The 23,884-nt window shown below is 45.3% G+C and overlaps 1 protein-coding gene across 1 annotated transcript in view; it reads right to left on the bottom strand.

Annotated features, from left to right (window-relative positions):
- Window positions 1-23,884, bottom strand: part of TBXAS1 (thromboxane A synthase 1) — a 209,737-nt gene that overhangs the window by 5,602 nt on the left and 180,251 nt on the right. The window contains exon 10 of the mRNA XM_088521625.1: window positions 670-758. Coding sequence (XP_088377751.1) covers window positions 670-758 — 89 coding nt within the window. The remainder of the gene's footprint in view (window positions 1-669; window positions 759-23,884) is intronic.

Genomic DNA, 23,884 nt, shown 5'->3' with positions numbered 1-23,884 from the left:
GTGATAACTCTGAGATGTGACAATCAAGCAGTTTTCTAATTCCTTTCCCCCTTCTTTTCAATTCATCAATAATGTGGCGAACTATTCTTGTGTACGTCGAGGGAAAACTTTCAATACTTAATGGATGTAGCATTGTTTTAGATATATTATTATAACACAGCAGTAATGCAAAACTGCATAGTCTGAGTTAATTGCACATGTCAAAAACCCTTCAGCGTTCTCAGTGTGCAGACTCTCTGAAGATCAGGGCCTTAGTGATTAGCAGGATAGCTCTTCCACCAGCCAACAAGCTCAGGCAGCTCTTGCTCTATACCCCTAAAGCCTGAGGTGTAACGAAGAAGGAGCATCTGGCTTTCCAAGGCAGTCCATCCTCGAAAAGGCTCGATCCTGTAACCTTGGGGGATTGGAAGAACTCACTGTCTTGGCTGTCTTGGATGCTGTTTTGGATGCTATCATCTTGTCTGGTTAGATGTTAAAAAAAAAAAAAAAAGCTGCTTTAGGAATACCAGTATTAGCCAGTTTTCGTTCACACATTATGATTTCAAATGCACAAGCAGTATTGATGTTGGCACAGAAACCAAGTGCGTATTGGTTTCCCCACAGCAGATTTCCATTTTATGTAGCCAGCGATCTGCTCTGAGGAATCAGAAGTGGGGAAAAAATAGGTACCTGAAAGCAGGTGGATACATGCGCAACGTCTCTGCGACCACCATGTCCAGGTAAGGGAGTTCTTGTACATTTTCATAGTCAGGGATGATCTGAAAAGGCAGGAAGAATGAACTGGTTACATTTTCTCACATTTAAGTAGCAAATTCTTCTCAGATTAGCTTTTAAATCATCTATTTTTACTGGGCTTTTTTTTTTCTGTAGAAGAACTCAATGTCTCATCTAAAACAGTAAAAGATAAAATTATACAAAAATGTGGGCAGTAATTAAATACATGTACAATACTCCTTTCATCATCAAAACACTTTGGTGTGCCGCACAGCTGAAGATATAATAATAAATCAACTTGCTAGAAAGCGTTAAAAATAGGGCATTAAGAAAGTGCATTAACAGCTACAGCAGTGATATATTATCCATACACCGAAATCCGCCCAGAACCCCTTGATCCTTCTGAGGAAAGGACACGGCACAGCCCAAAAGACCAGCTGAGAAGAGCTTGGCTTCTGACAGGCAGCCAAGGGGCAGCAAGGGAGGAAACACCCAGAGGGACAAGTGGCGGTGGGGACCCACGACGCGGCCAGCCCCTTTCTCCCACTGCTATCTGCCCTGGAAAATGCACGTTTTTCCCTGCCTTTTTTCAGTGCTCTCAGCAGAGGGCAGCCAAAGCACGTCCAATCGCTTCCCCAGGACAGCGGAGTTTGTTTTAAATTAGAGCATCTCCTAAAGACTGACACGGAGTAAATAGGAGAAGAGCACAGACGTCAGACTAGACTAAACCTTTTATGAAGATCTGGGGCCCCTGCCATGCACAAAGGGGACTGGATTCCATCCTTCCTTTATTTACTACAGCACTTTTCATGTATAATGCATATTTTATTGAATTTTCATGCAAAAACATATGGTACATACTGAAAATACTAAGCAGAGAACAACTCCAGATGGCATGCAGAAAAGGCATACAATAGAACGAGGATACCTTGCTGGATTAGGGTATCCCACTTATTCAGAACTAAGCCACCATGCACCATTTCACATTAACTGATCTTTTCTAGGAAGGAAACAGATACATTCTATTATCCTCATTTTCTTTGGCTCTGGAGAGAAAAGCAAAAACAGAGAAAGTAATTTGCACACGCTGAGCAGAACCAGCGTGCTTGCTCTTCTCTTCGAGGGACAGAGACAACTCAGTTTGTCAATACAGAAATTATTTTGTCAGGAAATGCTGTACGTTATCGATACAGGAGGTAGAGAAAACTACACTGGCAACCTTCTAACGTTGTTTTTGTACTGCAGCAGTGCCCACGAGCTCAAGCCTTTGACTTAGGTCAGTGGTTTTCAAACAAAGGACTCCGAAACTGAAAATGCAAATGGCAGCAATGTCAGGAGATCCATGGCTGAAGGCTAGGAGCTCTGCCCCAATAATCCTAACAGTTAACACTGAAGACAGAAGGAAACAACTTTTATCAATCATCATCCTTGTTTTTCAGAAGGGGACCCAAGGTTCAGAGGCTGCCTGCCACAGCCAGTGTCACACAGGGAATCAGAGACTGGAAAAGAACCACAATCAGACTCAAATTTCAGGCCTTCAACACAAAGCTATCTCCTTTGAGACTGCATAGGCTCTGCAGGCTTTAATACAAACTCATGCTGCCATGCATACTGTATTTTTTTCTAATTTTCCATCTCTCACTCTGTGCTTTTAATTCCGATCTCCTGTATTTCTCTGAATCGTGGGTCACCACCTCAGTCCTGTCCCCGCACTCCTTGTCGACTCCCAGGAGGGGCAGCTGAGGAAGAAGTCCAGCTCAGAGCAAATGAGTGGTGAAGCCAAGATTACCCTGGGATATGTCTGATTCCTTGAGCCACGCTCACTCCACTGGGCCTTCCTATCTCTCTCATAATCCCTCTGCTTACTTCTGGAGTCAATAATTAAGATAATTATATGGTAATCTGATATAATAAGTAGCCACTAAATCAAGCCCTACATCAACAAATAATACAACACTACATTATGAGAGCTTTGATTTGCTCCTTCAAATACCTTCTATACCTTCAAGGAATTAGCAGTTTAGAAAACAAAACAAAGGTGCAAAACCAGCTGATTTTCCTGGATGAAAAGTCCTTTTGCTTACAGAAAGAAAAAAGGGGTCAGCTGGATGGCAGCAGAGTGAACTCTGCTGTCGTGGGCATGCAGACACATCAGTCGTTTCCTAAATCTGATGCAACTTAATTATTGGCACTTCCGTGCTTCTAACATCAAAGCAGTTGGACCTAATTTGGTGGTTGTTTGCAAGGTCTGACCCAGGGCTGCGTAAAGTGCATATCAGCCAAGTATCCCTGTTTAGGAAAGACAGTTTGCTACAGCTTTTTTTTTTTTTTTTTTTAATTTTCTTTTCAAAGAAAACACTTTCCATTTGTTTTTCCACTCCCTCTCTTCAAAATATTCCATTAGCCAAGCACATTTCAAAGGAGTGCAAATGTGCTTGTCTCCCAAAATATCCCTATTTATATCTTCCAAGTTTTGGCAGGTATGCTGAGATGGGGAGTGTTGTTGTGCAAAGACTGCCACTTTAAGCCCCTGCAAAAAGCATTTGCACATCGGCTTTTGCTAAGGGTTGGGTGTATTTTCATTCAGAAACAGGTTCTTTTCTTTAACAGGTAGATGTGTGGGGGAGACAGGAGGCACCACATTATACATAATAAAACACACCACACCACGAGGGACCACCAGTCCTTCACACAGCCGTTGTTACTCTGACACTTCACGCAGCTGTTTAAGACCTTTTTCTTGTTGATGTGGAAGTGGAAGGCCATGGCCATGCAGCTCTTGTGGCATTTCTCCACGCGCGATATTTGCCAGCTGGCTCCCCGGCGGTGCAACGCTCCCCGCCTGCCCAGGCCATGCAACTGGTTTGCTGGATACACACACGGAGCCAAAGCTGAGGGCCTCTCCTCACCTGCAAGGAGCCCCATTGCCCACTGTGTGTCCTCAGCGAGGTGCGGGCACGCAGAGCAGCCTGCAGCTCTGCAACGCAGCCAGCAACTGCCTCCACATCCTCCTTGGCTTTCCAGGACTGGCATTAGCTTCCTCTAGGCAGGCAAACCTGCCTCTCTCCTCAGTTAACTTCTAGTTCCTCAATGAACATGAAGGGAACCCAAGTGCCAAGCGGAGAGGTCTGGCGCATCTTTCTGCTGGGGTTTGGGCCGTCACTGCTCCCAGTTGCTGGCTCCTCTTTGCTGGCGGTGGCTGCCGTCTCCGCAGCCAAGTCGGCAGCAGGGAACACACGCCCGCACCTCAGCCGCTTCCACACGGCGTCCTGCACAAGCCCTTCCTCAGCGGCAGCTCGAGGCAAGAGGCAAACTCTTCTCTAAAGCAGCTGTCGAGTGCAGCACAGATCCTCTCCTACCACCTCTGTTTTGGGAACAGTAGCCTGAGCACACATCAGTGAATAAAAAAATTTCCACTTATCCCACTGGTCATGGTCTGGTGGTGCTCAGCAGCCAGGAAGGAAAAAAATCAGAGCGAATTTTATGTAACCGACAGAGTGTGACGCGCACCTGAAATCGATTTGGAAGCGGCGCGGGCTGCAGAGGCCACGTTCCTCCTCCTGGGACTGCACCGGCTGCGCGCGCCGAGACGGGGCGATCCCAACCAAACACCTCACGGGGCACCTCACAGGAGATGAGGTGCGGACAGCACACACATGCAGGAGCACAGATGTAGAGCCCTGTGCAGGCAGAGCTCCGCTGCCCAGGTCAGCACTCCCCGAAACACAGACTTACGAGAGCAACAGGATACAAGGAACTGACATGACACCAAGTCAACGTTGCCACTGGTGACTGTTCTCAAGCCCACCGGTGCCCTAAATTGCCAAAAGAGCTAGCTCTCCACTGAAGCCAACATCCACAAATGGGTCAGCAATGTTTCTTGATCAAATAGATCAAAAGCAGCTGATAGATCCAAGAATTTTCCTGAGCTTTTGACCTGTCTTTGGTCGCTGCTAGGAGCCCTCACCAAACTGCAGCCTCTGTGCCATGCTCAGCCTCAGAAGGCAGCATTAAAGCTTTTCACCCAAATCACCGGCCCGCTCCCCATCTTCTCCACCTGCGCATGCTCCTCTCTGAGTTTTCCTTCCTGCCCTCTCCTCTGCTCCGTGGCCTCCCAAGCTGCGGAGCACCAGCGGAGACGGGCAGCGGTTCGGCCAGCCGCGCGCAGCAGCAGTGGGAAAAGCCGGCGCGTCGGGGACACGCTGCTACCCGTGTGCGAGCAGACCCTGCAGCCAAGCCCAGCTGCCTTGGTGCAAACCCACTCAGCTCCCTGGGGCTGCGGCACTGTAAGGGAAAGGAGAACGTGGTGCTAAGTGTGCACCCGATACTGCCGCGGAAAGAGCCAGAAAGTATAAGGTTACACTGATGCTGACTCTCTTTAATGTTGCTTTGCTTTCTGAATCAAAGACTTCAGCTCCTGACAGAAGACAGACCTCTGCTACCTCCAGTAGCTTTTGTGGTGCTAAAACAAGGTCTTCGTAACATCAAGGAAACTTTTGCGAGATAAAAATATTTCCTGAAACTGAACATCACCCCAAAACCAAACAGATGATAAACATAACTCGGCAACCAAAACAGTTAAAAATTTGCTTCCACCTACATCACTGCTGACACACGGTGATCAGCAAGAACAGAATGACTACCATCAGGTAGAAGATCTGGAAGAAAAAAAAGGAAACAGGAAAAAAAAGAAAACAGGAAAGAGGAGAAAATCATTAAGAAAATCCTTCATGAGACAAGCTACAAACCAAGAGAGAAGAGGGGAAATTCTGTGCATCAGTCTTGGCTTTGTACAATTGTGGGCTTCATCTAGCCCCAGCCTCCTGTGCCAAGAGAAGAGGTTGCACCTACACTGAAAGCAAATAAATAGCCGGGAACAAGCAAAGGTATCTGAAGCTCTGTTTTCATGAGGGAGGGGAAGGCTCTGCTCAGAGTGCCCAGTCAGGAAGCTTTTAATACACAAGCATAGGCAAATAGATATGCAGGTATATAGACTAGTCTTTTTTTTTTTTTTTTTTTTTTCCACTTAGATTTGGTAGGGAGGAGTCTCCAGCAGCAGTTCCCTACCTGCCTGCAACAACTGCCAAGTTCCAGCTGTTTGCAGATGTCTCATAACCTGTGGCTGCCCCATTGGAGCTCACCAGAAGCACTGAGATCGCCCACTTCTCACCTCCTTAAGAAATACTCGGCCCTCAGGAAATCTCTCCAGTTCTCTCCCTCGACTTGTCTTGGCCCACTGAGATCCGCGAGTCTCCCTCTCCGCACTTGTCTGACACAAGCAAAATTTCTACTTGGGTGGCAGAAAATCTGAATGGCGAAGCCTCCCAGTGGGAGGGAGGCAAAAAGGAAATTAAACAGGAGAAAGGACTGCCAGAGGCCCAACGGGCTGAGGAAGAGAATTATAAAACTGGGGTAGGTCTGTCCGAAGGGCATGTCACCAGTCCAAAGCACATTAAGCACTGAAGTTCCTGCAAGACTTAATCCTTCCTGCTATAGAAGTGTCCCTTGGTAGTTGCTGCAGATCTACAGGAATAGAGGAGGGATTTTTTCCCCTCTCAGCAGACATTCACGGTATCACATAAGAGCCAGATGATTTAATTTAATCATCCCTGCTCCAGCTGCTATTTTCTGTATGGAGGTGACAGTGCTTTAAATTAGGGCCTTGCATATAAAAGGCCTGTGTGTTTAGTTTAATCAAATGTTCATTTCCTCACGTTGTGTTTATATTAAAAGGCACCGGGATGAATTTTGAGGCTGCAAAGAGAGGCCATCGCATGGGCTGTGTGCCGAGGTCCTCATCGGTCGTTCTTCATCTCCACGGCTTTCCATGCTCGGCCGCCTCATGGACTGGGCAGTGACTCAGCCCCAGGAACCCACTTTGGGGAAACAGGCCCTAGAGAGCACAACCCAACCTATGAGGAGAGCAGAGCTTTACACAAAATAATTCACTTTGGTAATTCGCCCTTCTGCAGATACTTAAATACGGGCTTGAACCAGCCCCTGCTTAAGGCATTGGCTTCAGTGGCTCCTGGATCAGACCTTCTCTGAATTAGTAAACAGGCAAACATTTGCAGCAAAGAAACTGCAAAATTCTCCCATTGCTCACTGTAATTATTATTTGCTTTGACAAGGGCAGGTCAGTTTTAATACCATTCAACGTTTATGTAGTGCCTGATGCCTTGAAAACATTTTTACGTACATTAAGTGCAGTACAACAATACTAATGAAACTTTGCCTTTCCACCACTGCTTTTCCCCCGAGGCTCACGAAGCGTTTAGCAAACATTAATTAGTTGGTCATCTTCCAAACGCATGTGTGAGGTGCTCCTGGTAAATACTCCCTCCGTGCACACAAGGAACCAGCAGAGGTGCCAAAGACTGAGGTCAACACTTTCCAACCTTGGGGTCTAGGACCCACCAACTCCAGCCTGCATTAAAGTAGCCTGATTTTATCTTTTTTTCTTTTCAAACTCAACATAATGACTCCTGTGAGTAAGCAGGCATGTACTCTTCTGAATGCCTAGACTTAAAATTACCAAAAAAGAAAGAAATCTGTTGCATGGCATGTAAATACAGCTGAAACAAAAAGGACCTTTTTTTTGTTTTTAGCTGCCAACATCATAATTCAGGGCCCAGCCTGTCCTGGAGAAACTCATGATCCTACAAAAGGAAAGCAAATCTCCAGTTCCTTGCTGTAGACACCCTTACCTCCCACCTAATGCAAGCAACATCTTAGTCCTTCTCTCATTTTCCCCAAAGGATGAACAAAGGATAGCAAAGGATAAGAAAAATATTTCCCTTCTTTGGCTCTACTACATAATCTGGGCAGTCTGACCAATGGTACTCAGTGCTCAGTGTCTTTTCTCCTTCTCCTGTCTTGGGAGAGTGCCAACTACTATTGGTCCAACAAAGCAAATTGCAATTTACACAGGAAAAAAACCTGATTGCACTAAACATGATTTTTGTGCCCACCCTCCAATGCACACAGAAACTCTCTTAAGGAACTGGGTACCAATCCAAAACTTATCACCCCAAGCACAGTGCTGTGAGCACTAGGGCACTATGGCCATGGCTACCATGACACTATTTTATGGAAAAACCCTCTAGGTATTGACATAAAGTTGTCCACCAAGAATCATGGCTTTTGGAGGATTTATTTCCCTTTCTCCTCTTGCTCTCTCTCTTCGCCATCTGGGACTGCAGAAATTTCCCTAAGCCTGTTCATGCTTGGATTTAGTGAAGCCATCGTGGTGTCATGTTCTGGCGCAGTTTTGTGTCTTTGCTTCCCTCTACCCTTTGCAGAGCAGCATGGCATGGCTGTCCATCTGTTTATGATTTACTTTGCACAATGACTTGGTCCTGATTACACTGATAGACACAGTAGGTTACTTGAGGGCCAACTGGATCTCTGTAATGACACGAAACTGTACCCAAACCATGGGAACATTTCCAGCCAAAAAAGGCCGGTGGGAAATTCTCCCAAGAGAGCTTTCCTCTCTTTAATCCCAGGAAGTAAAAGCAAAAGTCTCAGTTTTTATCTGGAATTTTGCTGCAATCATCAGTGTCTAACCAGTCCATAAAAAGTGCAGAGAAGGCAAGAAGAATAACCAAGACCTGCCTCCCTCTGAAGAGGAATATAGGCATATAGGAAAAGGGATTAAAAAAAAAAAAACACATACTCAGAAGGGCACATCTCATGGTCTCCCATAGCACAATAAGGAATTGCAGTCAGTGGGACTGTGCTGGTTTGTAGGACTGAGCCTAGAAAAGGCAGCTTTTGCAGGGAGGGAGTACTGCTCCTGGGAAGAAGCCTGCTGAGGGAACAGAATCACCGGCCGTCGTGAACACATGGGACCGAGGCAAAAAATAAAACAACACAAAAGGCTGCAGGATGAAATCACAGGACCAGCAGTGGGAAAACACAGAATTCATCTGTCATCTGAACAAGGTCATTTCTGGCACACTTTAGGATGATAGAAGGCATTATGCAGAAGGCAAATGGAAAGCACTGCTCACAATTTCTTCTGCTTTATGAGTAAGCTGCTTTGCCCTTTATTTATTTATTACTTCACAGCCCCATAACAATTTGGGTGAGAAGACTGAGCTGTGTCTCTCTCTCTCCTACTCACTGATACTTTTGCTTCTTGAGCCCGACCCTTTTATCCCTCAGTCCCAGCCACCTCACTCCTTTCTCTCTCCATCTTTCCAAGGAGAGGCCTGTTTTATAGCAGCCTGCACCTCACCTCTACGCTATCCTTCCACCTGTGGTCATGCTGCTTTAAGACCACCTTACTTATATTTTTGTCTTTTGTTTTGAAGCTCTGCCCTGCACCAAGTCTTGAAGACGTGGTGTAGAAGCATGAAAGCACCAGGCCAACACAGCAGGACCCATCAGGGTTTGAACCTGTCCGGGAAGAGAGTCCACTTGATCCCAGACACTGCTGAGGGGGCACCCACAAAGTGCTGCTCTTTTTTCTCTTGTCTGTTTTTGTTTTTGTTTCGCACCAGTCTTCAGCATGAAAAAGCACTTTTAAAGCTGCAGAATATTACCAACCCTGATTGCTCAGAAATTACAAGCTAGGCCCCAACATACATAGAAATTGGTCGGAAAACACAAGAGATTTACTGCAACAAATAATATTTTGAACTTCATTTGCCTTCTGGCTTTTGAACTCGGATTCGCGTTTCCAGTCTCATCTTCTCAACTGTGAAGGTTAGAAGCCTTTTTTCCCTTTTTTTTTTTTTTTCCTTTGGTTTTGTTTTTAATAATGAAAGATGAGATGCTGGTTCTCCACCTGCCTTCCGTGCCCAGTGATTTGAGAGAATACAGAACAAATACCCAGAGACTCGCAGCGCGATCGCAGGATGCCGGTAATATTCCATTTGCAGAGCACCACGGGCCATCCCCGGCCGCCCTTTGGCCATCTGCTGCCAGCACTCAGCTAGGCTCACGCAGACCTTTTAAAAAGCCTTCAAGAGCAGGAACTTCAGGCGAATAAACACGGTGCAAGCACAAGGCAGGCGCCGCCGGCCCCTGCATTGCACATGGGTTTGTGGCACCCATCTCGGGTAGGCTGAGGGGACACCGAGAAATGATCCTTGGGGAGCGAGGATGCAGCCTCCCCTGGTGAAGCCCAGCTTGGTACCTTGGTCAGGCCTGACACAGAACCAGATTGAAACCTACAGACAAAGTAATTGGGGTGAAACTGTGCAGAGTCTCTATATAAGCATTTGTTTCTGTTGGGTACTGGAAAGTGGGGGGAGGGAGGAAGTGAGGGGGGAGGGAGAGAGAAAAAAAAAACTGAAATTTGGGTTGCTGCTATCATACACAGATCCACTTATCTATGGCTGAAGCCCAGACAGCTGTGTGACTGTAAATGAAGAAATTTAATTAAAAAGTCAGAAACGAAAATCTGCAAGGAAAAGGAGAGAAAAAACAGGACCACACACCTCCCCCACCTAGCCTGGTGTATAAATAGAGACTATCTGGCTGATGAAGGGTGCTTATTATTTCTCTGCCTTCCATGTGTGCAAAGAAACCTACAATTCTTCCTGGTGAACAAGGAGGATATTCACAAAGCCAATGGCACATTGATGCTATTCAAAATTTGCTGCTCCCTAGTCCAAATGACATCACACAGCATCTTGGTACTTCCAATCATGTAAAACCTGCAGTGCTCCAAGAAAAACAAACACAGGTATAACACATATATACATACATACATATATACGTATAGATGTGTGTATATGCATACACATATACATATATATTAACCAAGGAATCTGGGGGTATGAGAATTTGGAAAGGAGGGTACCTGGACCTGCACACAGCCTCAGTAATGTCTCTTGCAGGAAAGGTGTTGGGCAGACAGGGCCAGTGGATGCGATTCCCCTTTTCCGGCTCTCGCTTGCTGAAGCCAGCTTCGTCTCAGCGTAACTTGGAGCAACCTCAGGGTTTCTCCTCTTTAGTTCCCAAAGCACCTGTGATGCAGGAGGTCTCGAGTCCTGCACTTTTATCCATACCCACTGCTTCTCCTAACACATTCTCCTCCAAAACCTGTCATGTTACGGGGCAGTAAAACAGGTTGGTATTAGTGCATCCGGCTGCTCTTCATGTGTACACTCACTCATATATTTCCTGTAACACGTTCACCAATTTGAAATGATATGAACTGGAAAAAAAAAAAAAAAAGACCTCTAAATCTCTTAAGATTCAAAGTGCTGGTGCTGCAAAGTCCAAAAATTTATCCCAGGTCCTGTTTATCTAGGACAGGACGTAGCGAGGCATTCCTGTGCTCTGCGCGCGCGCGTTGCCACTTGTGCTGCGAGCCGCAGAGCCCGGGAAGAGCAGAGATCCTGTGTTTCCAGGCCACTTGGTAGAAACCCCCTTTTTGCGTTCCTTACAATGGAGGCTTGTCTCCTCTCTGCCACAAGAGGCACTTCAACCAGGATATTGCAAATCCCGTGTGGACAGAAACTGTGTGCAAGTCACGGGGGAAGGAGCCCTTCCTCAGTGCCGTATCACCGCTGCATCTGCTTTAAACTAAGGGAAAAAAAAAATAAGAAAAGCAGCCTGTGAAGCAATGAAGAAGTTTGTACTGATGTTATAGCCCAAGAAGAGTAGTTTCTGAATGGATAACAAAATTGTGAACATGCAATCGGGACAGAATTGTTACATATTTCTTCTTTATAGATAGAGAAGTGAACTTACACCCATCATGAAAGCTTTGCTTTGTGTTGAGCAATTGCTGGATGAAAAAGCTGTAATTGGTGCAGCATGGACACGCACACACAAAACAGTGAAGGCGAAGAGATTTCCCTCATGTGTGTGAAAAAAAATAATTGTAATTTGAGGTTTAAAGGACCTGCTTCTAGGTTCACTTCACCACTATGCTCTTTGGTGGCAAGTGGTGGCTGGGATGAGCACGGGGCTCCTCCTGGCTCCCCAGGCCTCTGCTGTCCATAGGTGCAAAGAGGGGTTGACGAGGGGAAAGCGCTGCCACTGCTGCAGCACCTTTGGTGCAAGATCACACTCCCTCCTCCAGAGAACGGGTATGACTCATCCCGGGCTCCCCAAAACCAGAGGGGAACCGCAGGCCACAGCAAATCATGCTATGCTGGTGGCAGTGCTGCTGTCACCACAGCTCCAGCCCAGACAATGCTTTCTTCTTGGCTTATTATGTTTATAATAATAATTATTATTATTTCACAGGGCCAATGCGCTTGCCGCTCACTCAGCCTGGAGGAGGACTCACGTTGGGGGTCAGATTTGATACAAGGGCCTTTCTCTGAGACCATCTGGGTTTCCTGGAGGAAAACAACAGAGGAGAATACACCAAGTGGAGGGAAAGCATCAATTGCTGCTATATGATGTTTTTCTTCTCGTTGAGCCCATGCCCCAAGCCCATGGGGAAGGCGGCATTTCCTGTCTCTCTTGCTGACAGTTCAGCATCAGGGCACGAGCGCAGGTCACCGTCCCTGGCGATATGGTAAACAAAGATAAGAGCTGCAAGCCATGGAATATTTTTTTAACCCCGGGTAATTCTCCCGGAGTAAATTCCAACTGCGGAGAGATTTACTGTTTGCTTAGGGCTCCTCAGAAGAGCTCCTCGGGAATGGGATCTCCTCCCATGTGTTGGACATCGCACATGCGTCCAGCTACAGGCATGAGCCAGACCTGCCCTGGGCATCTCGTACTCGCTCCTAGACTCATGTGCATATAGTGTAAGCTGCAGGAATGCAACCTCTGATGTTTGCCCTGAGCTGGTTGCTATCCCAGGACAGATGTCTTCAGTGGGCAGCCTTCTCATAAAAAGGTTCTGTCAAAATGCCCACAAAAAGCACATTGCTTTCCTTTTCTGCTCACGGAAGAGCGTCTGCAAGAGTAATGCATCAGAGAAGAATAGGGGCTGATTTTCTGACACTATTAATAAAAGATCAGAGACTCTCAGAATGGAAGTTGGAAACAACCTCTGGAGACCACCTAGTCCAACCCCCCTGCTCAAGCAGTGTCACCTACAGCACTTCGCATAGGATCGTGTCCAGGTGGGTTTTGATCAGTCTTCCCCAACCCTGCAGATAAAACTGCTCACCTTCCCCCATCTTCCCAAGTCCATACACACAAACGCACTGTTGGGAAAAGCTTGTGGGAAAGACATAATTGTCATCAGAAGAGTAAAATCTCTCCGACATATTGCCTGGGGTCTCTCCGAAACACTCCTAGCAGCACTGGACACAACTGTAAAGCCAACTGGATGCAGTTGAGGCAAACTGCCTCCCAGTAGAGCATGGAGTCAGGACAGGAGGAGTGGCAAGGGATTTCTCATGACTTTGCGGTACACATTTGGCCTTCCCCACCTTTTCACAAGAATTTTTTGGTTTTGGATTTCAACGGAGAGATGGTGAAGGAATCTTTGTCAGGTCACAGGAAGGTTTGTTCCAATGCGGTTCCTAAAAGTGTACTTTCTGGAGACATCCTAGGGTTGCCAGATACAGGTTAACTATGGCCTTGGGCTGCGCTGTAAAGCGGGTTGTGAGTTTAAAGTGTTTCTGTTTCACTTTCTGAAAGAGCTGTAAGCTTAGATGATGCTAAAGTTTCCCACAGCGTTCTTGGAGATAGTTTCTGTAACCTGATCTCATCTCCACAGCCTAGATTACTGCTCCAATTAGACTAGTTTCTCTTTATTTCTCAGAGCAATTAAGAACTCTCTTTGGCTCTCACAGCCCTGAAACACCCACAGGACATACACGTCCATATTCCTCTTAAGGGTTTTCCAGACCACCCCTACTCCCACTCACCGGGTGCCAATTACTCTATTGATTGCATTAGGCATGTGTTTGACGGCTGCTCTTTTTTCAGCTGTTCTCATAACCTCTTTTTGAACAGGTCGCTTGCCAGATAATCTGACAAAACGAAAAAAAAAAGGAGAGATTTTTTCTATCTGTTCCAAAAAAAGTTCTTCCAGAATCATTCAAAGATGCCAAAATTGTGGAGCTGTCTCTCATAAAGATTAGTACACTCTGTATCAGTATGCCATCCAACTCCTGATATCTTTAATCTAATTTGACCTGAGGTCAGTTAGGCTGGAGTGGTTAAGGTATGGTATAATCAGTGGTTAATGCTGCAGATTTGTCATTGCACTGAGGCTGGTTGTTCAACAAACAGGACAGAAGTTAACTGGTTGTGGAGGCCTGAAAAACGCAGTAATAAAGTTAAGCTATTGTCCGTATTGTAGCGCACCCACAGCATAGGAAAGACAAGCCTGTCTGTGTTTGTATAGCATAAATCATATTTCTATAGATCTGCTATTTGATGATATGTTAGAATGCTACATACTGATATGCCAGAACGACACTGGTGCTGAGGCTTACCTTCACCAGTGAAGGTAAATTCAAGCGTAGTCTATAAAGAAAAGATTAGGTGGCATAACAATTCAGGAAAAGACAACTCGGAACAAATGCAGTTAAAGGACTTCTTCCACTGGAACCATCTTTCCCAAAATCAAAAGAAACATTATCAGCAGGCCGTTTTTGCTGGGGAACTGCACCTATGCTAAGACACATCTCAGTGCACATAAGCAATAAGTTAAACCAGTCATGAACAAGCTCTGAGAGGACAACCACAGTCTGTCTCTGATCCGAGTCCCCTAAAGACAGCAACCCATTTCCCTTCCAGATATGTACATGGAGCACATAGTACACATACTCTAGGTAGGGGCCTTAGCAACTATCAAGGGGCAGAGCTCCACCAAAGCTTATCCATTCACATGCCTCAACACTGAATCACATTGCCCTGGTTTGTGTGCATTTCCTCCAAGGGGCTTGCTCTTTAAAGCAGAAGCAAAACTGTAGTCTTCAGTACAACATCTAAGAGCCTAGCGAACGGACTAGTAGAATTTCTTCAACCTATATGAGTCAGCGTCCCATCAATACAAATGAGAGAAAAGGAATCAGCCCCCTTCCTAACAGCAGTTACAGAAAGGAGCCATGCAGCACATCCCATAATGGCAGACTGGTCTAATTTGACTAATACACTGTTTTTGAATTTGTGTAAGTATTATCAGATGAGCAACTTCCATAATTTAAATGCAGAGAGTATAATGTAAAAGCATTATATCAAACTGAAGATGACTGCACGGGAAAACAAGAAGTTATGGTGATAGAAGCAGTTTTATACATGTATGCTTTCTTGCATGCTAGGAAGTTGCATGGTATTAACCACATTGATTTCTACATTAATGCATCTATTAGCTATAGCTATAAGATGTGGATCACTATACATACATATGCATATATACCCATACTCTGTTCTACCACCAAACTGTACACCCAAATTTACTATTCTTTTCTGTAAAAACAACCATTTGAATATCCTGTAATTTAGGAAGGATGGCTGCAATTTATATGCATGATTTTTTAATAAGATCTAACTTAAGAACAAGACCAAAACAAGGCTAGATTAAAAAAGCACCCATCCACACAGCATTGACTAAAGTTTTCAATCACAAGCCACTCTAGAAATAAGCAAAAAAGCCCTACATTAAATCATTCACAAACACACAGGCATGCACACATGCGCACACAAAGGAAAGACTAACAGTTATTTATGTTTCCTACTTCTAGAGACAGGAAACCCCCCTTTGCATCTGCTTTTTTCTCACTATGAAGAATAATTTTAATTACAGTCACTTGGCAGGAAGCCAATTTTGATTTTTTTAATGACATCTGTCTAAGCATTTTTAAACTTCCTGCTCAATGTAACTTCCTTCATTTTATAGACCAACACCCAGTTACAGCAAAAAAAAGAAAAGGGAGTAGCAAATGATTTATTCATTTTTCATGTTAACTCTTATCAGGTATATCAAGTGGTTCATTGTTCTGAGAACTGATGGTACAGAAAGCAGATTTACGGGGGAATTTAGGGCTCAAGCAGTATGGGAAAGTAAAAAAATAGGCGTGGAAAAAAAAAACAGTTGTGACTTAACCCTAAAACAGCTCAAGAGTTCTTGTTCTGCAGACTGATTTTCCTAGGTTCATAGAATCATAGAATGCTTAAGGTTGGAAGGGACCTCTAGAGGTCATCTAGTCCAACCCCCCTGCACACGCAGGGTCACCTAGAGCACGTGGCACAGGACTGCGTCCAAGGGGGTTTTGAAGATCTCCAGAGAAGGAGACTCCACAACCTCTCTGGGCAGCCTGTTCCAGGGCTCTGTCACCCTCACTGTTAGCACGGACAGAAGCCACGGCAGACAAGCGGGCACAAGAAGCACCATCAAAAGTGAGGACACGCATTTGCCTTCAGCGTTTGGAGCCGCTCGGGTAGAGCAGCCCTTCCCTGCGACGCACCAGGACCGCTACAAGCCCGGAGATGCCACGAGCACCGGGATGGGGGCACGGAGCTGGGGAGCTGGGCCCCAGGAGCACAACGATTTATGGGTCATTCCCACCAGGTGCTCCCTGCGCTGGTGGAGCTCGAACGCAGGCGCAGACCCACACCTGGCTAGCACAGGGGCCCCAGGGGAGTTTATAACCCACCTCAGAAATGCAGCACGTCCTAGCGATAAGAATAGCTGCCTTCTGGCTGGCCCCGCTGGTGGGAACCAGGTAAGCAAGATGAATTGTTACCGTCTTGACACTAAATCTGCATTTTAATTCTTTGCTCCAGACAGCAGATTTTATTATTTTGACTTGCTGCATTTTCTCGAGGAGGGTAAATCATCAGCGCTTTCAGGGTGCATTACCAACACGATACAAACGAGCTGGGAAAACCAAGCCTCCCTCCTGCGCTTTCTGCCTACGTGCAGATCTAACCTGCAACCACCCTGAGAGTTCTGCACAAGTTTCTGAGTGATTTTTAATCTCCTGATTCTGGCCAGGACCAGAGCTGTGAGTGCTGGAAGCCTCATGAGGAAAAACTGGTATTGTCAGATTGTGCCCTAATTTTTCCAGAATCAGAAGTTTCAAAGAATATATCAGCTCTTTAAGTGTTTGGAGGTTTCACTCTTACAAGTGGCTCATTGCCTTCTGACTTGAGTCAACACAGCTGGAAAATAGAGCAAAAAGAAAATACCTCACCAAAAGACAGATATTGCCATTGAGCAGAGCTCCTGTGTTAATAAGCCACCAGTACCCTACGCTCCCCAGCACAAAATGAACAACTCTAATAGGTTTCCCAAATCGTGTTTTGTGCCAGAACGAATGTGGAAGAAAAATATTTTAAGCCTGGAAGCATACTGCAGAGAGGTATGGTTGCAGGGCTGGCACTGGGATTACTGCTCAGTAAGAAAACTCTATTTTTAGAGGGGACTGGCTGCATTTGTTCCTTGGCAGGAAGTGATCAGGCCTGGTGATTGCAGCATTATGGCTGGAGCCACACCACGAACGGCGGGGTATCAGGGACGTGCTTGAAGACGCGGTTTGGTGCAGCAGTGCTCAGCACACGAGTGTTGTTGACACGTGCCCAGCGCTGTGGGCCACAGGGTTCCAGGGGAGTCAGGAGTCCGTGTGACCCCCGGGGCACACAGTGTTTCCCAAATGGAACTCGTGCTGTAACTGTAAAATGAAACATCTTAGCACTGTCAGCAATAAGGCAAAGACTCTAGAGCAGCTTTGCTTAAAAAAAACAGCTAAATTTCTTTGTGTATCCCTATTGGAGGTGTTTTTTTTTTTTTTTCTCCCCTGTACATATCAACTACATGCACTTCACGGGATGCAAGGGCATTATGTGATATGATACATACATGGTTAAGCAAGAATGTGAGCAACAACCAAAAACCACCAGTGGTTTAAACACTGCGTTTCATCCCATCCAGCCAACATCCCATTATGAGCCACAGGGGCCCAGTTTTCTGAGGCCACCAGGCTGTCAGCAGCCGGAGGCAGCGCTCACACAGACACCCCTGGGGCTGCTCCGAGGGCCACCTCTGACATGACACCCAATGCCCGCAGCAACAGCCCAGATCTGTCAGCAGGCTACTTGAAGTCGCCACAAACCAGAGAAAGTTGATGTCTTTGGAGGAAAATGCTCATCTCTCTCCTTCCCATCACACCCAGCACGCTGGTCTTTGCTCCTCCTTATAGCGCCCGCGGCCCATACAGGGGCTCTGGGGCTGGAAACCAGCACACATGAAATGACTCAGCCCCCACACCCCAACCGGGCACAGGTCACCTGCTGTCAGGCTGTTCTGAACCAGGTGCCAGCAGAAAATTGCTTCTTTTTCATTGTAATCAAGCCCTAGAATCTCCGGCAATATTGACCGACATGGCCACTAAGCTTTGGCTGACTCGCCTGTGATAACACCAACATCCTTAGTCTGCGGATGGTTTCTGTTTAGCAACAATAGCAGAAGTGAGGCCAAATTTAAAAAATAGAAATACGAATTAAAAATATAAATATGATGAGGTATTCAGACGCATTGCAGTTTTGCATTATAAATAATGTGCTGAACGCTTCCAATGTTCTGACACTTGAAGAAATAAAAATACAGCACCTTTCATCTGCTAATCTCCAGACATTTTTTATTTTTTTTGAACAGGGAAGCTGGCTCATGGAAAAGGGGAGGTGTTTTGCATTAGGTCACAGATCACAATTTCAGTGCTAGAGGAATCAGAGCTCCGTGTGCTAATTCCCTTACTTTGTCACTAGATAATATTGGCTACTGTACGACAGAGCAATAAATTACTCTTTAAAAAAACCACGGACATTAGCAAATTATAATTAAGCACACATTCTGCAGTAAGATGAATTGTTTTTATAATAAAAGCAGCAAAAACTAGTGCCTATAAAATGCCCATTGTAGGAGCGTGTTACTTCTTCCCAGAGACAGCAGCAAATACCTTTGCCAGATTTGGAGGATACAGACATGTGAGTTTGTGCATGTGCCGTTAGGATGTAGCAGGAGCAGGCCTGGCTGCACTCCCTGCTATGCACCTCGATGGGGATTGTAAGTGATGCTAGATCCAGAAAACACTTCAGGCCTTAGTTCAATTCAAAAGTATGCAGTAATTTCTACATCAATACTGCCAGAAAATGTGAACTGCCTTTTCACAGACCGCATGATTTAAGTGTAGGTCCCAAGGAGGCACCAACTGTCTTTAACAACTGCACAAACTGCATTGACACTTAGTTATTGTTTCTTTGCAGGGAGAGGCTAATTGCAAAACCAGGTAGACCAAAATCAGTGATGACACACTATATTCAAACTTTGATCTTTGAAATGAGATGTCAAACTAGGACAACCCTCATAAACACGTGTTCTGATGTTAAAGGGCACTGATCATCCCAGGCTGTCATTCCTATTGGTGGAGGCTGTCAGTGCTTAGAGTCTTTAATGAACTCGGGCATCTCTTTAGGTACTTAAATACAGAGTTAGGGTCTAACATTAGGCACCCAAGTCTGAAAATACCACCCTTACTTGCTGTCAGCTCAGGCTGATGCTGAAAAACTACTCAGAACTTTCCACAATGTCCTGAAAAAGTAGGAGATATAATAAAACCATAATAACATGTTCTCTTCCCTAATGCCCTTCAGCTGACCATCTCAAACTCCAATTACAAACACGCATTAACAGAAATACAAGCATGCTCCATTTACCACACACAAGGCTGTGGGCTTAGAGTAAGCCAGAAGCTAAGACGACCACCGGCCTTTGTAGCCCTCACTAAAACCTTCCTTGGCCTTAATGCCCCGGGCAGCACCAGGCCCCACGACGTGCTGGAGAGCGAAGGATGCTGCAGCGGCACTGTAGCCCTTGGCAGGCATTTCCACGGCTACTTCCAAGCTCACAGAGAGCAGCACGGGCCACGTGTGAACACAGCGCAGAGGAAGAGGTTGCCAGGTCCTTCAGAAGGCAAAGGATGTTCCTCTCCCGTTTTCCAACATGCAACAACCAAAATATCCCCCTCTTGCTTGCATTATTTTGATCACGAATAGCCTATGCTGCTTTTATGCTGTACATACTGCTCTCTCAAACCTCAACGTTTTTTGCACTTGCACACGAAAATGTCTGCTCCAAAATTTCCTGGGTAAATCTCCACTTGCTAAAAAGCATCAGAGTCACCGCTGCTCCCACATGAAATGCCAAAGTATCACATAGGGTTTGGCTCTCCCAGCTGAGCTTTGCCCCATTGTAAATAAAGTTATTAATACTCTAGGCAGCATAAATAGCCACATATCTATTTTTAAATGTACATAATTACTAGTGTGCGAAGTAGCAGTTTGCTTCTTCAGACCTTTCCAAAGGGGCTTAACTATGACACAGGCAGTATTTATTTCCCATTTAATCTCTGCTGTTTCAGTGGGAGAGGTGGCTGCAAAGAGGGTGACTTATCTGCAACATTACAGTATCTGTCAATATGACATTCTGATTTAATACGGAGGCTATAGGGCATGTATATTTTATTATGCCCTGGCTGTTTCATGACACTTGCAATTACAGAATTAATAGTGTTGATGTTAGGTATTAGAAATAAACAATAGTTCGTTTAATGATGGATATTTGCTGAAAACAAGATTATCTTTAATGTAATTGAATAATTAGTTATTGATGAAGGGCTCATGATTAATTACAACTTACCTGCCTTAGCAGGGTTTTAAAAGATTCAATATTAATTTTTTTCCATGACAATAAAAAATACATAAGTAGAAATTGTAACTGTTTAATCTCACTATTTCAACAGTATGATTATTAAAGATAGTTAAAAGATCTGAAAAACATTTCTGCTACGCTAAGACCAACGCATTAACTGGCCTCAGCAGAGGACGCTGCCCTCTGCCCCTGGGCTACCCGTCCCCCTCCATTGCAAACCCTTTGGATTGGAGTCGGAAGCTCCGGGGCCGGGTGTCAACTAGTGTAAATCAGCACAACTCCTTTGAAGGCAGTGACGCAAACTGTAATAAAGTCAAACCAATCAGGTTTTTGTATAGGTCAGCTAGATTGTTTTCACTTGTAAGGAATTTGGATGCCTACATGGTGAGATCCATTTAAAAAAAAAAAAAAGATAACTATTTGGCATTCGTGGTGTAATTGATCAGCATGGATGCAGAAGGATTTATTTATATCACATCACATCACAGCATCACAGCTATGTTAAGAGTACCCAGGAAGTGTATAAGGAACGGAGTATGTTTATGCAAGCAAATGTCTAACAAGGGCAGACATTGCTAAAACACAGACTGGGTTTTAGTCTTGTTGCTTTCATTCCTGCTCACAAATAAAAGTATGAAGGGACTCCAGTGGCACATAGAGAAGTTATTAAGAAATGTTTTTCCGGCTTACAGATGTTGGCTGTGCTTTCTTTCTTATGGCATTCATTTCTTCACTTCAGCTTGAAAATCAGGGTCCCTGGTCCCAGCCTTTGATCAGCTCAGGCCTCAGCAGGTTTTCATGAGAAGGGAGGAGGAATGACAGATTCATCACCACGCAGACTTCACCACTGACAGCGAAGCCGTTCCGAGGTGGAGCAAATCATTTTAGCACAGAGCACCGCTGCTTTTCCAGCTGTACTCAAGCATGCGATAGGCAATGGGATCCCTCCCAAAAATATGAGAGGAGCAACTAGATGAAAAACGATGCTGCAAACACTGTAGGTTTGCAAAAGCACTTAACTTACCATACAGAAATAACCCCGATGTGGCCAATCCAAGACCCCTCCTCTTTTGTTCTGCAGGCCTCGGCAGGGCACCTTCTCCTTGGGGCATCTGCTCTATTCCCTGAATTCGCACAGAGAGGATTCCACTAGTTCCTCTCCTCCCCCAACGCCCCCAACAAAGCCTGAATTCACAGACATACCTTCCCCTTCTGTCCCAAGAGCATAATTTAAGAAAGAAAAAAAAAGAAAAGAAAATGTAATTTACAAGGTGGAAGTAATATAACAAATGATGCCTTATGGGGAAACCCCATTGCTCTAATAAAGAGCTAGTAGGGTCTTGGGATCATTCCTTGCTGGGGAGGGTTAATGGAGGCCCTGCTCCTTTGCATTGCAGTATTAATGTTGACGTTTTTAAAGGAGAAAACACACTCCACTAAAACATAAAAGGCTTTGCCTACAGCACTGCCTATACACACCACTTCTCTTCCTATGCAGAGCTAAAGCCTGGGATGCTATAAAGCACTCCACAGTCACTGCCAGCAGACAAAGGACTTTAGAGAAAGCCAGAGACTGCAGCAAGAGTTAAAGCTAACAGTTGAGATTATACACTTCACTTCGTTTCCCCGCAGGAAAAATGAAGCGTCTCCTTTATTCTACCGCTCCCCCTAAACCAAGTTCAATACACTCATATGAAAGGGCCACAATATAATCCCCTTAAGGGAAACACGTCCCGGGGTGGTGTGCGTTCCTCCTGTCTGAAGACCTCGTGCTGAAGGAGTGACCCAACTGCTAAGACGACACAACAGCCAGGCCAACAAGCTCCCTTCCCAGCGGCCAGCGATGGGAGCCCAAGGGAAACCTGACATAAACCGACGGCCTTGGCGAAGGGACCCAGGGTTGTGCGGTAGCAGATTCAGCTATTATCTATTGGGGGCGTCCTGAGAAATTCAATTTTCAAAATAATTAGCACTTGGAAAAGGCCTCTTTTTTATTTCTTTCTCTAACATAGTAAGCTGCAGAAATAGCCCCTCTTCCTACAGCTCAGAAAGATTTCGCTTACTACCAGGAGGTTAATATGGAAATGAAAACCATCAAAAAGACATCTGTGCTCACCCATGTACCAATAGCAGCTTTGATCATTAAAGATGAGTTTTATTTAACAAATGCCCTGCTACTGCCAGGACTTAAGATCTTGATCTCTCTTCCTTTCTTCCTATGGTACATTATAATTTCAGATAGCAACATTTTACTAGAGGTTTCAAGTTGGCTACAAAGGCCTGGGATGCGTTCCATGACCCACCATGTGTCGGTGGTGTGTGGAGAAGGAGTTTTGCGGGCCCTTCCAAATGAGACACCAAGCATCTGTTTTCCTGCGAATGCAAGGGCTGTGATGACCCATCTGGTCTCTTGCTTCTTAAGAAAAGAGTGTAAAAATCTAGTTTGCATTTCCCTCTTCACACTATTCATTTTAACTTTCTGAATTTTGCTCAGAATGGACAGCGGATGCAGCTCACACGGTCACACGGGTGCTCCACAAAGCCACTGGAAACACTCTTACGTGACAGTGCTGTCCTAACGCAGCACGCTGGGCAGGTTCCTGTCCTGCACCCAGCTGTGCCAAAGGCACACTACACACTGAGCATGCATCCGAGCCAGAGCAGGTTACTGCTCCCGTTGCCTACCATTACCAACCACCAACACCAGATTACCAACCCTGGAGGTCTTGACAGCAGAACTGTGCAGGTAACCACCCCTGCCATTCATTTAGCCCCAAAACCCAACTGCCAAAAGTTTCCAAGCTAAATGGGGTTATTTTGACTCACGGGTTCAACCCCTGAGGCTTGATTTTGAAGAAAGGCAATCTGTGGTGCAGGTACACCAACCACAGGTGGTTGACCAACCGTTACTGTTCCTTGTCCAGCTCAGGTGCATCCACAGGACTCCATGATCACGGTCACAGACTTTGAAGGTGACCTTGGGAAGCACTGGGGTGCCAGTCCCACAGAGAGGTCACTGGGACCCTGGGTACTTGTTCAGTGTCCTACACAGTTCATCAGAGTAACACTGAGGAGCAGTGGTCCACCCCTCTACTCCATGCTCTCCATAGTAGGAAAGGAGCTGATGTCTCTAACATGAAAATACAACCTTTAATCCATGCTGTCTTGTCAGTTTAAGCATAACACTGCAAGCTTTTAGAAATCCATCTCCTATTAAGCTTTCTGAACATCTTTCTTACACTCCAATAAAGCCCAGATGGAGAGTGGAAATCTCAGCGCTATTGTAACAACAAGCACGGGAATAAGGATTGCAGCAACATTCCCTCAGGAAAGTCTGCTTCACTCTCTGGTTCCGATGCAGCAGGGATGTGTAAATAATACAAATGTACCATGCACAAAAAAAAGGGCTCAGATGGAAACAAGTATGACTGCTAAATAGGAAAAAAAAGAAATAATGAAGAAGAATCATTTAAAAACACACACGTAATTATTTCACAAACCAACAAGTGGGATTTGCATGCAAAACTATTCACTGTGGAAGTCTGGCTTTTTTTTTTTTTAAAAAAAACTATATTTTCAAGCAGG

The sequence above is a fragment of the Tinamus guttatus genome, unplaced genomic scaffold (genome assembly GCF_059628265.1).
Source record: "Tinamus guttatus ecotype Peru unplaced genomic scaffold, ASM5962826v1 Tinamus_guttatus_pri_ptg000125l, whole genome shotgun sequence".
NCBI lineage: Eukaryota > Metazoa > Chordata > Aves > Tinamiformes > Tinamidae > Tinamus > Tinamus guttatus.
This window is presented reverse-complemented; position numbering and strand designations above follow the sequence as displayed.